Raw genomic sequence first — 12,925 nt, forward strand, 5'->3', positions numbered from 1 at the left:
GACTAGTCCTTTAAATTAAAAAAGCTTCACCTACTTCTGTAACATTTCCAATAACACAGCTTTCACAGTTTAAAAACTAAGAAGTTCTAAAGAAACTGGAACAATAGTTGTACATGAATAATAACAATACAGAATCTTCAAATTTATAGAAGTACAAACAAGAAATCTGAATTTTAAAAATAGTTTTCCTAATTGTAAGAAAACATAACCTGGGTGGTGCTGTCACACACCTTTAATCCCAGCACTCAGGAGGCAAAGGCAGGCAGATTTCTGTGAGTCTGAGGCCAGCCTGGTCTACAAAGGGAGTTCCAGGACAGCCAGGGCTATCATAAAGAGAAAGAAAAGAAAAAAGAAAAGATAAATACACAATTAGTATGACTATAACTGCAATCTAAAAAGTAAAGAAATAAGAGTCATATAAAAAAGAACAAATGTTAAACTGATATTTCCACTCAGCAGAGACAGAGTGGTTTGGAATATTTAAATACATAAGAAATTTCTGGAACACAGCTGGCTATGGCATGGGGTTAAGATAGATTTAGATCCTTACCTTAACTTTTACTCCCATAAAATGTTAAGCTTATTACAGATTTCAAATATAATAGACACTACTTTCTTGCTATATTTTTAAGTAGCTTACAAAGTAGAGAGGTTTCAAAGGGATTCTGATCCATCCGTAGTTTTCATTCCTCTAACCCCACCCCTTCTTTCTCCCACTCCCTTGCCCCAATGCCAAGACAAGAAGTTAGAGTTCTTCTGCCTCTACCATATGTCTAGTTATGACTATGCCCAAGACTCTAAATTCTGAGACCTCAATTTCCTCCCTCTGTAATGATGTAATGAATACTAAATTTGTTTCTACCCGGACATACAGTATAAGATTCTGTCATAGCAAGTCTCTAAGTCAGAGCTTTGCAAGGTTATTGAATCATTAAAAGCTGTCAATCAAGCTTCCATGCTAAAACAGAACAATCTCTAAAATATATATTCCCATTTAAAACCTCATATAGCCCCTCTCTGCTGTTTACTAAGGCTTACCAGATCTTGCATGAACTGCCTGCCCTCTTTACATCATCCCACATTCCCCTTATCTACCTTCCTTCAAATCCCATTGTCCCTAACAAGCTGAGATATCAAACATAACTTCTTCCTCTATCAGTAAATCAGTCATGCCTATCTGAACTCGCATGCAATTCTCAAATCCCAGCTTAGATATCCTTTCCTAGAAGCATTATCTAATACTTCCCTAACACTAATACATTTAGCACTATCTCTGGTACCAGGAATCCCACTTCAGGTATTGTGCTGTACTTAAAATTATTTGTCAAAGTCTCTGACTTCCTGACAGTTAGTTGGTTTGCTATGCTTGTAATTCTAACAAAAGGGCCTCCCACTGCACCCAGAACACAGTATGTGCTCAAGTGTTCACAGAGCAATGGATTTCCCTGGCAGAGCAGCTGATTAATAACTGACATTTTCCCTACATATGTATGAAAGAGAACAATTGCTATAAATAGCAACAGGATACAGCTTACGTTGCCATGGAAAGTACTGTTGCAAGCTGGGAGTGTGACTCACTGGTGCACTTGTCTAGCATACACATGACCTGAGCTTGAGTTCAAACCCCATCCCACACATGTGACAGTGCTTTAGTATCTGCCAGGTACTCATATCTGAATAATTTAAATGAATATGGATAAATGGGAGACTAAATGAAATTAATAAGATAATTATCAACATGAATTAAGAAAACTGGAAGCTAGACACAGTGAACACATCTGTAATGCTGGCACTTAGAAGGCAGAGACAGACTGATCACTGAAGTTCAAGACCAACTTGGTCCATATATCGAGTTCAAGCCAGAAAGGGCTAAACAACAATACCCTATCTCAAAAAATAAATTTTAAAAAGAAAGGAAAAAAAAAAAATGAGAGAAAGAATAAATGCTTTAAAAGTAAAGAAATAAAAATCAGAAACGTATACTTATTCTTTCAGGTGATCACTACATAAATATACGTAAAAAATTTCACACTCCACTTCAATTTTTTGACCTTAAAAATTTGTCTTTTTACCTGGTTTGGGCTTTAACAAATGTTTCTTAAATAAACTGTGCCCTACCCACTTTGTAAGTAGATTATTGTCAAGGGGAAATGATAAAATAAAATTACTTTTTTTATTTTGCCTATGAACTTCAATATAAATCTGATCTGTCTTATAGGTCACAAAATTAGGCACTTATAGGTGCCTAATAGGTCACAAAATATGGGAGATGTTTGATCAAAACGCCTCTTTGGAATAGTGAAACGCAGTGAGGTAAAGTCGTAGGAATCGAAGTGCTCTAGAACACTGTGATGGTCAGCCACGACTGTGAACTCGACTGGAACGAATGGGACAAGAGACAGCCTCTGGGCTGAAACAGGTGGCGGCCCAAACAGGATCTAAGGGGACAAGTGTTCTGTCTGCCTGCCTTCAGTTCTTGCCCTGACTGTGCCCATACTGCTGCTGCTGCCATACCCCATGATACCTGAACCACAGCTCTTCCACCTTTCAACAGGGATTAAAGACCTGTGACTCTCCAGGAATCTCCCAGGCCTTCTCAGCAGATCAGGACTGAGCAGCTCCCGGGTTCTTAGCCTTTCTGGTGTGCAGATGGCCACCGCTGGGCCCTATCATGTAGGTCAATATAATAAATCTCTCTTAATAATACACACTCATACTATGTTCTGTTCCTCTCTAGAACCCTGTCAAATATGAAAATTCCCAGGTCTGAATTAAAACCAAATGATAAGAAAAAGCACATTTCTAAATGTTTCTAAAACTTCTATGCATATGCAGATGCCCGGAGTAAGTCTCTCAGTGTGATTCGGCTGGGTGTACAGCCTCTATCCCAGTCTAATCTCATAAGAAAATGCCAAACAGAGGTACAAGTGACACCACAAGTAGCTCACAGATAGTAAAGAAAGGAAGAGAAAGCAGCTGCCCTTAACCCTCAAAGAGGCACTGAGTGACAGATTAACCAGTAGGGGCAGAGCTGCTGCCTACTTAGGAAACAACAGCGTTAAGAGATATCTCCACAAAGCACTGAGTGCTTTTCACAAGGATTCTTCAGTACATAGTGAAGAGCTTTGTTCTCTTACTACAATGGGAAGCAAATGTTACTACCACCAAAGGATGAGCACTTAAAGCGTGAGCTGGTGTCCTTCAGATACTTATTTCCTCACCTCTGAACAATTGGGTCAACAGAGAAGACTGCTGCGACAAGGACATGCGGATGCCTGGGTCCGCATATAAAACCTTCCTCAGGAGCGTGAGGCATGGCTGAATCAAGCATTCTATAACCTGCCAACGGGAAATGAGATAAAACATACCACACTGTCTTAGTCTAAGTTTTATGGCCTTGTCATTGAATTACATGAAACTAAAATGAAAAGATATTAGTTACTGTGTTTTTAAATTACATTAAATACTGGGCTGGAGAGACAGCTCAGTAGTTAAGAATACTCTGCTATACTTGTAGACAGGAGCCGAGCATAAATAATGCATAAATGTCGTCAGAGAGGCTTCATCCAGCAACTGATGAGAACAGATGCAGAGACTCACAGTCAAACATTAGGCAGATCTTAGGAATCCTATAGAAGAGGGGGAGGATTGTAGGAAACAGGAGTCAGGGACACCACATGAAAACCCACATAATGAAGTAACTTGAGCCCAAAGGGGCTCACAAAGACTGAACCAACAATTGGGGAGCCTGCATGGGTCTGAATCTATGTTATGGTTATGTAGCTTGGTCTTCTTGTAAGACCTCTAACAGTGGGAACAAGAGCTGTCTTTGACTCATTTGCCTGCTTTAGGGACCCTTTTCCTCCTACTGGGTTGCCTTGTCCAGCCTTACTACGAAGGGAGGTGTCATGTTTGGTTGATAACCCTGGGAGAACTGCCCTTTTCTGAAGGGAAATGGAGGAGTGGATGAGGTGGGGGACTGGGAGGAGAGAAGGGAGAGGAAATTGAGGATGTAATATATGAGAGAATAAATTAAAAAATTAAAAATAAATAAAATTAACAAATAATAATATGGACAGTGATAGAAAAAGGTACCCAACTTCAACTTCTGGCCTCCACCCACCCACGCATAGTCAAATGAACCTCAATGCACATAAGCATACACAATACACACACACACACACACACACACACACACACACACACACACAGAACACACCCTCTCTTTAAAAAAGCCAACCTATAAAAGATATCTAAACTTGTAGACTTACCTTGCCATCTTGATCCACACAGTCATTTAAATACCCAATTATCTTCTCAATTAAGCATAACTTTTTCACCACAGCATGCATTTTAATATCTATAGATAAAACAATATTAAAGTTAAATAAGTGTTTTGTAGCTTTAAAAACATTTTGAAATATATGGGACAGTTATACACACAACTTCCAAACCAGTAAAAATATGGTATACCTAAGGATGAAATTAGAAAATGAAATATTTTTATGTATCTATGCACTGTGAAACATTTAACAAGCAATTCTTACATCTAGTCCCATGATGGAATATGAATATAAAAGATTATAGAAACTACCAAACATGCAAACTATTTTAGATACTAAATAGAACTAGAATTTAAGAACACAAATGAATTACTTTAATTCTACATGCAAATTTTTCTCCACATTGTTTCTTCTCTTTCCCAAATAGATCACTTTAAAATATTTAGAATTCTCCAAAAACAAATAAGTAGATAATGGGTTGAACATGAACATCATTCTATTAATGAATGATTTTCATACTAAGTTATTAACAGAAAATAAAAAGGAAAAATTTTAATGTACTATATATTTCTGGAAAAATATTTAGTAAGCATATATCAAATATTATAATTTTAAGAAAAACTTCAAGGATTTTATACAGAGAAACACACATACAAACACAGATGCATACACAGATGTTGCTAGAGTCAGAAATGCTAGTTTATAGATTAGTTACAAGTATTGGCAAATGACTTACAAATTTTCTCCTCTATTCTCAATAAACATGCAAGCATCTTTTTTTGCTAGTCTATAAAAAGTGGATTTACAGTAAAACCAATATAGGTTGCTTTCAAACTCTACTTTTGAAATGTTAGTAATTTTGAAGTAATACTCTAAAAAAGTTGTCAATTTTAGTAACCAAAATTCTCCATTCACTATTCTGCCTTTCATTCATTCATTCATTTAGAGGCAGGGCTACAGGCAGGACAGGCTGGCCTTGAACCCATCCTACAGCCAAGGATGACCTTGACCTCTTGGTGGTCCTGCCTCCACCTCCCAAGAACTGGGAAGACAAGTATGTACCACCACACCCAGGTCCCCTTTTCCGTTTTTTTTTTTTTTTTTTTTTTTTTTTTGAGGCAGGATCTCACTATATATTCCAGGGTGGCCACATACTTCACATCATTCTGCCTCGCCTTTTGAAACTTGTGACTACAGGTATCATGCCCAACATCTACATTTTTTAGAGCCCATTTTCTGCAGTTTGTTTTACTGTTATTAAACAGGGCTACATGAAACATAGTGCAGTGTCCCAGTTAGGGTTACTATTGCTGTGATAAACACCATGAACTAAAGCAAACTGAGGAGGAAGGGGTTCATTTGGCTTACACTGCCACATCACTTTTGATCAATGAAGTCAGGATAGGAACTCAAACAGTAGGAACTGGGAAGCAGAAGCTATGGAGGAGGACTGCTTTCCTATAGAACCTGGGATCACCAGCCCAGAGGAGGTACCATCCACAATGGACTGGGCCCTCACGCTTCAATCACCAATTAAGAAAATGCCCTACAGCTGTACCATACAGAGGCATTTTCTCAACTGAGGTTCCCTCCTCTTGGTTGACTTCAGCTTGTGCCAAGCTGATTTAAAACCAGTCAGCACATGCAGTATCTCTCCAGCAGAGTGATTTCTTTTCCTTTGGCTATACACCCAATGATGACCTTGCTCAATCTCATTGCAGTCCAGATTGCATACTGTTTTCCATAATGGCTACACTACCCTCATTCCTTCCTATCAGTAGCACACCAGGTGAGGATCAAGCTGCCCTTTTGCTCATCATTACCAACAGGTGGTTTTTGTTTTCTGTTTGCTTGCTTTGTTTTTTCTTTTTGAATGTGGTTTTGCTTTATATTCCCATGATGATTAGTAGTAGGAGGCATGTCTTAATATACCTGTGGTCAGTGATATGCCTTCATTTATAAAGTGTCTACTGGAGTCTTTACAGCTGTATTTTAGCTTAATTATGTCTCAAGAAGATAAGAAAAAAAAACATAAATATGCTGATTATGCTTTTTCAAACTATACACTCATCCCAGAGCCCAGTAAGTCAGGACAACCAATAAGTCAAACAGTAACCATGTGCCTTTTGAGTCTATAAGAGAAAATTTTAAGTGTTCATAACACCTATAATGGGCTCTCACTGTGTCTTTCCTTGGGTACACTGATGGGGGATGTCCTTCTGTATATATGTTTCTCTTATTGGTTGATAAATAAAACCCCAATTGGCCAGTAGCCAGGCAGGAAGTATAGGTGGGGCTACAAGAGGAAGATGATAGGGAGAGGATGCAGAGAGAAGCCACCAGTAGGACGCCACGCAGTCGCTGAAAGAGTTAACATGCTGGAGCATTCTCTGGTAAGCCAAAACCACATGGCGATACAGTTTAATAGAAATGGATTAATAGTTAAGAGAGAGCTAGCCAGCAAGAAGTCTAAGCCATCGGCCAAACTGTTTATGATGATTTAAGTGTCTGTGTGTTTATTTGGGGGCTAAACAGCTATGGGACCGGGCCCTACAGAAACCCTGACTACAAACATCATGGAGGGCCTGCTGTTTTGCATCTGTAGGTTCATCCCCTTCACATGCTCCAGTAATTCATAGATTCGATGGATGCTGGGGTGGACCAACTCATAGCCCTGGTTCTAAGCCTGGGTGATGGTGGGGTTGGTCAGCTTTTCCTCGTTGTCACTACCAGGGAAAACTCCCAAGCATTGCCTTGGCCAGTTCCAACAATGTAGCTGCAGTAAGGAGTGGGGCCAGTTCTCCTGCGCAGGTCCTCAGATCTGGGTCACCTATACTCACACCACCAGGGATAGCTCTTCTGTAATGCCGAAGTGAATGAAGTGCAGGGCCCACTCTCACAATTGCTGTAAGGGGGCAGCATGGGGAGGGGGTGGGGGTAAACTATCCTGCTCTCACACCCTCGGGCAGGCTCAGACAACAAGGTCAGCTCTAGTTTTACCCAGGCAGGGTGCAATGCCCACTCTCCTGTGTGCTGCAGCTGGTGAAGGACAGGGCTAGTTCTCTCTCTCACTCTCTCTCTCTCTCTCTCCCTCCCTCCCTCCCTCCCTCCCTCCCTCCCTCCCTCCCTCTCTCTCTCTCTCTCTCTCTCTCTCTCTCTCTCCCCTACAGGAAACAAGGCAGATGGGGGGTGGCAGGGTCAGTGCTCCTTGCTCTCAAACCCTCAGGGTCAGCTCTAGAATGCTGCCCAGAGCAGAAGCAGAGCCACTCTTGTGCAATGCAGCTGGTGAGGATCAGGGTTAACTCATGCACACTTGCAAGTAAAAATGAATGGACTAAAGGGAAAACTGTGACTCAATGGGCCACACTACAGGTTCCATTACAAGAAGATTCTTTCTTCTTCTTTTTCCTTCTTCCTTTTTCTTTTTGTTTGTTTTGTTTTGTTTGGGAATTTTCTCTTAAATTAGGTTTTGATTGGGGGAAGGCTGCAAGGGAAGAGGGCAGATATGAGGACAGGGAGATAAGTGGGATCAAAATGTATGATGTGAAATCCACAAAGAATCATTAAAAGTTTTTCTAAAACTTGAAAATTAGCTTTTTCCAGAAACATTACAGTACATATATCAAAGATGAGGAAAATTTAAAAACAAAGACTTTACAATTGCACAACAATAAAGCCTATGGAATAGTAATACTACAAACAAAGCACACTATTTTTACTAGTTCATTTTTAAATAATAAACCCACACACATACTCTCTTTAAACAATAAACCACACACACACACACACACACACACACACACACAATTACTATGCTTCCTTTTCATTTATTTTTATGTGTATGGCTGTTTACTCCACATGTATATTTTATGCTGACAGCATGCTCTGAGAACCCTGAAGAAGGTATGAGATCCCCTGGGACTGGAGTTACAGATGATGTGAACCTCTGTGAGGGTGCTGAGAATCGAACCCAGGTGCTTCTTAAACCCCCAAGCCATCTCTCCAGCCCACAATGTATTAAATTTTTGTCTTACCAAAAAATACTGTTTCATTCACTTCTCTGAGAAACATGTACAAATCAAAATTACCACATACCAATAAATTTTAAAAGGAATTTAAACCTTTATACTCATAATTCTTATTCCAATGGTATTTTATAGATCAAACATTGACAATGTACTTGACAAGCAAACTTTTTGTGAAGAACCCATAGTAAATATCATATGTAAACTCTGTCACACATTCTTAGATCTTCATTTTGCTCAACAATTCTAAACATGTAAAAAGACATTCTTATCTTAAAGGTTAAAATAGGTCAGAGGCTAGACCTGGCCTATGAACAGTCATCTTACAAACTAATACTAAAACAGCAACCTCAAATCCTAGATGAGCAACAACATCAAAAAATCATTACCTTGCATGATCACAGCTAGTTGCTCTGCAGCTGACTTCCTCAAAACAAGATCAACATCATCCGAGGTGAAGATTTCATATACCTTTTCAACAGTCTCCATCTGAAAGTCAAAAATATATATTTTCATCTGCTTCCAGTTCCGTGTAACAAAATTTTACAGCTCATACCATAAAAACAAAAGCTTTCGGTCAATTCACTAAAATAAAAATGTACATGCAAATTTGCAACAATGGTGTGTTAGGTAATACGGAAACAGGATCAGAAAGAAACAGTCATGTTATTCAAATAAGCCCCCCTTTTTAGTGAACATTATTGCTAAAGGTCATAAGCAATACATTAATCCATTAGCCCCTTGATAATATCCTAGAGAGCTTCTAAATTTCCTAGCATCTGTGTTATACCAGACTAAGCTGAGACAAGCAACTCAGACCTAAGATTGTCTCTTGATGCTGTAAACTGTAGCTGCAAACCCAGTGGTCCTCCCTCTTCTTTAACCATTCTTTAACCATAAAGTCCAATGGCTTTAACAGTCAGAGATTGGTACCTGCTTACTTCAAAGCAGTCTAAGATAGCAAAAGCGGCAATATAAAAAGAGAACTAATGCAACATTTCTTTTTTCCTCCCACCTTCTGCTAACTTCACCCAGTGATGGCTAATCTCTGCTGTCAACTTGACACACCTAGGAAGAGTAAAAAAATCATTTGAGGAACAGTCTCCATCAAATTAGCCTATGAGAAAGCCTATGGAGCATGTCCTTAATTTCTAATTGATGTGTTAGGGCCCAGACCATTGTGAGTGGTACCATCCCTAAGAAGGTGGGCCTGGGCTGCATAAGAAAGGTAGCTAACTTGACCCTGGAAGCAAACCAGCAAACAATGTTTCTCCATGCTTTCTGCTTTACCTTCCTGACTTGGCTCCTTGATTATGGACTAACCTGTAGGACAAAGCAAACACTTTCCTCTGTAAAGTGGATTTGTCAATGTTGTCTCAGAGCAAGAAAAAACAAAACAGTACAGATCCCTACAGTAGACTCACAAGACAATCCTTGAAATTCCTCTCCTCCTTTTCTACAAACTCTACAAAAGCCTAACAATGACCAATAGAATTTTGATACTCACTGATTCCCTAGCTGGTCCTTTTAAGCATCCTATAAAGATCCTCAGATCCTCTGGCCAAGGTCACCATATAGCACAAAACTAAGAATGCATTTCCCCAGTAAAACAAAATAAAACAAAATGGAAAATACCATATCAGAACCTGGGAATGGTAACCTACATCTATAACCCCAGCATTTGGAAAATTGGTCCAATATGATCCAAGACCACCCTGAGCTTACCATGCTGGAAACCTCATCTAAATGTAAACAAAAGCTAAAAAGAAAATGGGAAGCTATAAAGCACAGGAATGAACCAAGAATGAGGACAGATGGCAGAATTCTCAGTTCAGGGATGCAGGTAGAGCCCTGGCTAAATAGTTTGCTTCTCTATTGCTGTAATGAAATACTAACCAAAACAAACTTGAGGAGGAAAGGTTTATTTCATCTCACAAATCCCAGGTCACAATCCATCCCTGAGGAAAATTCAGAGCAGAGAACACGGAGAAACACTGCTCAAAGCTTGCTCTTTGTGATTTTCTTAGCTTGTATTTTCATGCAACTTAGGTCAAGCTGCAGGGGATGGCACCTCCCACATCTATCACTCATCAAGAAAATACCCACAGATTTACCTACATGTCAGATTTGTAGAGGCATTTTTTAAAATTCAGCTTCCCTCTTCCAAGATTATCCTAACTTGTTTCAAGTTGACAAAAGCAAAGCAAAAAGGACCACAGGTGCTAACCTTCTGGAGTCATCTAAAGCACACAAAGATTCAGTAAAGATAAAACAAAAAATATTATAATCACTGTCAAATCCTGGAGGAAATGTATGGGGTGTGTGGTGTTTCTCCTAAAATATAAAGGCTAAAATATTTTTTTTTACAAGAACGTGTTTGTTTTTTCCTAGTTGTCAATTCCCAGTGTTTTTATATCAATGGTATTTGTTGGATCACCATCAGGACAGGTGAGATGGGTAATGGCACTTGCTGCCAAGCCTGAGGACCTATGTCCCATCTATAGCAACACATATGGTGGAGAAAAACCAACGTTTATGGCATATGTATATCTAATAAAAATATATTGTAAGAAATAACTGAAAAAATAAAAAACAGGAGCTGGAGAAATAACTCAGAGGTTAAGAGCATATGCTGCTCTTCTAAAGGGGCCACAATCATCTGTAAACCCAGTTCCAGGGAATCCAAAGCCTTCTTCTGGCTTCTATTGGGCATTGTATTCACATACACATAGACTTTAAAAATTAGAAAACTAAGTAAACAGTCATCACAAAAATTCTCATGCTATCCAACTGTAGTGCATTTCAGACATGCCACAAACAACTTCCATTTCCAGCACACACACACACTCAGTTAAAGAGAATATATAGTCCCTGGAAGACTTTACTCCCCTAAACAAGTTTGTTTGAACCATTTGCACCAACACCAGATGTGCTTGGTCATATGTGGGTGGAACTACATTGGCAGGAAATATGTAGAATATACACTCACCCCTAATTTGATGTAGGCAGATACATAGGCAGGAAATATGTCAGGTTATATAGATATATGCTTGCCCATGACTGGATCTGATGAAAAACTATGCTGATATATTAGTTATGATTTACTGAAGCTTGCCTGAGGATTCAGAAAGCAAAGTCAGCCACAAGCCAGGCAAACACCTTTAATCCCAGAACTCCAGAAAAGAGGCAGACAGATCTCTGTTAGTTCAAGGCTACACTGAGCTACACAAAATTGATCTAGTCCTAAAGAGAAACAGCTCATACAAAGGTGATCAAAGCAAATGGGATCACACACCTTTAATCCCAGGACTCATGCGAGGAATTTAAGACAGGAACAGGGTCTCAGAGCTGGCATTCATTCTCCAGCCACACTGAGGATAGAGCAGCATTCTGAGATAGTCTCTGGATTCTGGAGAGGCAGCAGTCTAGGGCTTGGTGAAGAGCTCGTGAATCAACACTTTTAGTCTGTGCTAGAGCTAAGAGCTTAGTGGCTGGCTGCTTTGCTTTTCTGATCTTTAGCTTGAAGCTTGAACCCAAATATCTGTCTCTGGGTCTTTTATTTTTCATGTTACAGAAAATATGGTGGCCTTGTGGGGTTGCCTTTTAAAGCTTCTGCAAGGCATGAATTGTGGTCATTTTCTGAGAACACAGAGATGCACCTGGCCAGAGAGTCCATCAACCTGGCCAGTATTTAATTTGCTTCAAAATTGGTTTTAAACTGTGGTAGCAGTCTTCTCAACTGTCGGGAGTAATATACTTATGTAGTATCTGCCCAGTAAACAAATGCATCCAGAAGCCAGATCAATATAGAATACAAGAAACTGGCCCCAAATTACCCATCTCCTTCCCTATGTACACACAGTCCAAAAATAATCACATAAAATGTATGCTATAGAAATGTGTCAAATTACCACATAGCAATAAACTCAAAAGTTATAGTTACCTTAATAACTAGCTCTCTTCTGTCATCCAATTTAAGGTCAATTGGTTTTTTCACAATAAACAGATTAGTAACTCGGGAGAGAACTCTGGCGTCTATGAATGGGCGCTTTCTATCAGCCCCTTCTTCACTGGTAAGATGAAATGCTAAAAGCTTTAACGCTAGTGAACGGACCCTAAAAACACAAGGTGTTTAAATCAGTATTTTGTGCCATGTAAATATCTATAAACAGGCTTATAAATACACAGAATTATCAATATAAAGTACAACTACCCACATAAAGACTGCCATCCTAATATTGTCCTGTTTCCACGAAAAAAAATCTTTCATATAGTCAATTTTGTTATATAAAATAACATCAGAAACTGAGAATAATTAATAATGATTGAGTAAACTTCAGAGACTAAATAACACAGTCAACCTCAGTTAATCTCCATGCCAGATCTGTACCCCCAACTGCACAAGGATGTGATCGAAGGATCATTTAAACACAGGAGTTTGAGAATAGCCTAGGTAACATGGTGATGAATGGTCTAAAAACAGAATTGTAAGATATGGGTTTGAAGAAGAATGGCTCTCAAAGGGTCATATATTTGAATGCAGGGTTTGTATTTGGTGAAAATGTTTGGGAAAAATTGGCCAGTATGGCCTTGTTGGAGATGGTGTCACTTTGGAGT

General features: G+C 39.2%; 1 protein-coding gene across 1 annotated transcript in view; it reads right to left on the minus strand.

Annotated features, from left to right (window-relative positions):
• Rttn (rotatin) overlaps window positions 1-12,925 on the minus strand; it is a 117,614-nt gene that overhangs the window by 68,645 nt on the left and 36,044 nt on the right. The window contains exons 18-21 of the mRNA XM_051202025.1: window positions 12,252-12,423; window positions 8,698-8,797; window positions 4,272-4,360; window positions 3,222-3,339 (exon numbers count right to left, since the gene is read on the minus strand). Of these exons, the coding sequence (XP_051057982.1) occupies window positions 3,222-3,339; window positions 4,272-4,360; window positions 8,698-8,797; window positions 12,252-12,423 (479 nt within the window). The remainder of the gene's footprint in view (window positions 1-3,221; window positions 3,340-4,271; window positions 4,361-8,697; window positions 8,798-12,251; window positions 12,424-12,925) is intronic.

The sequence above is a fragment of the Phodopus roborovskii genome, unplaced genomic scaffold (assembly GCF_943737965.1).
Source record: "Phodopus roborovskii unplaced genomic scaffold, PHOROB, whole genome shotgun sequence".
NCBI classification, from domain to species: domain Eukaryota; kingdom Metazoa; phylum Chordata; class Mammalia; order Rodentia; family Cricetidae; genus Phodopus; species Phodopus roborovskii.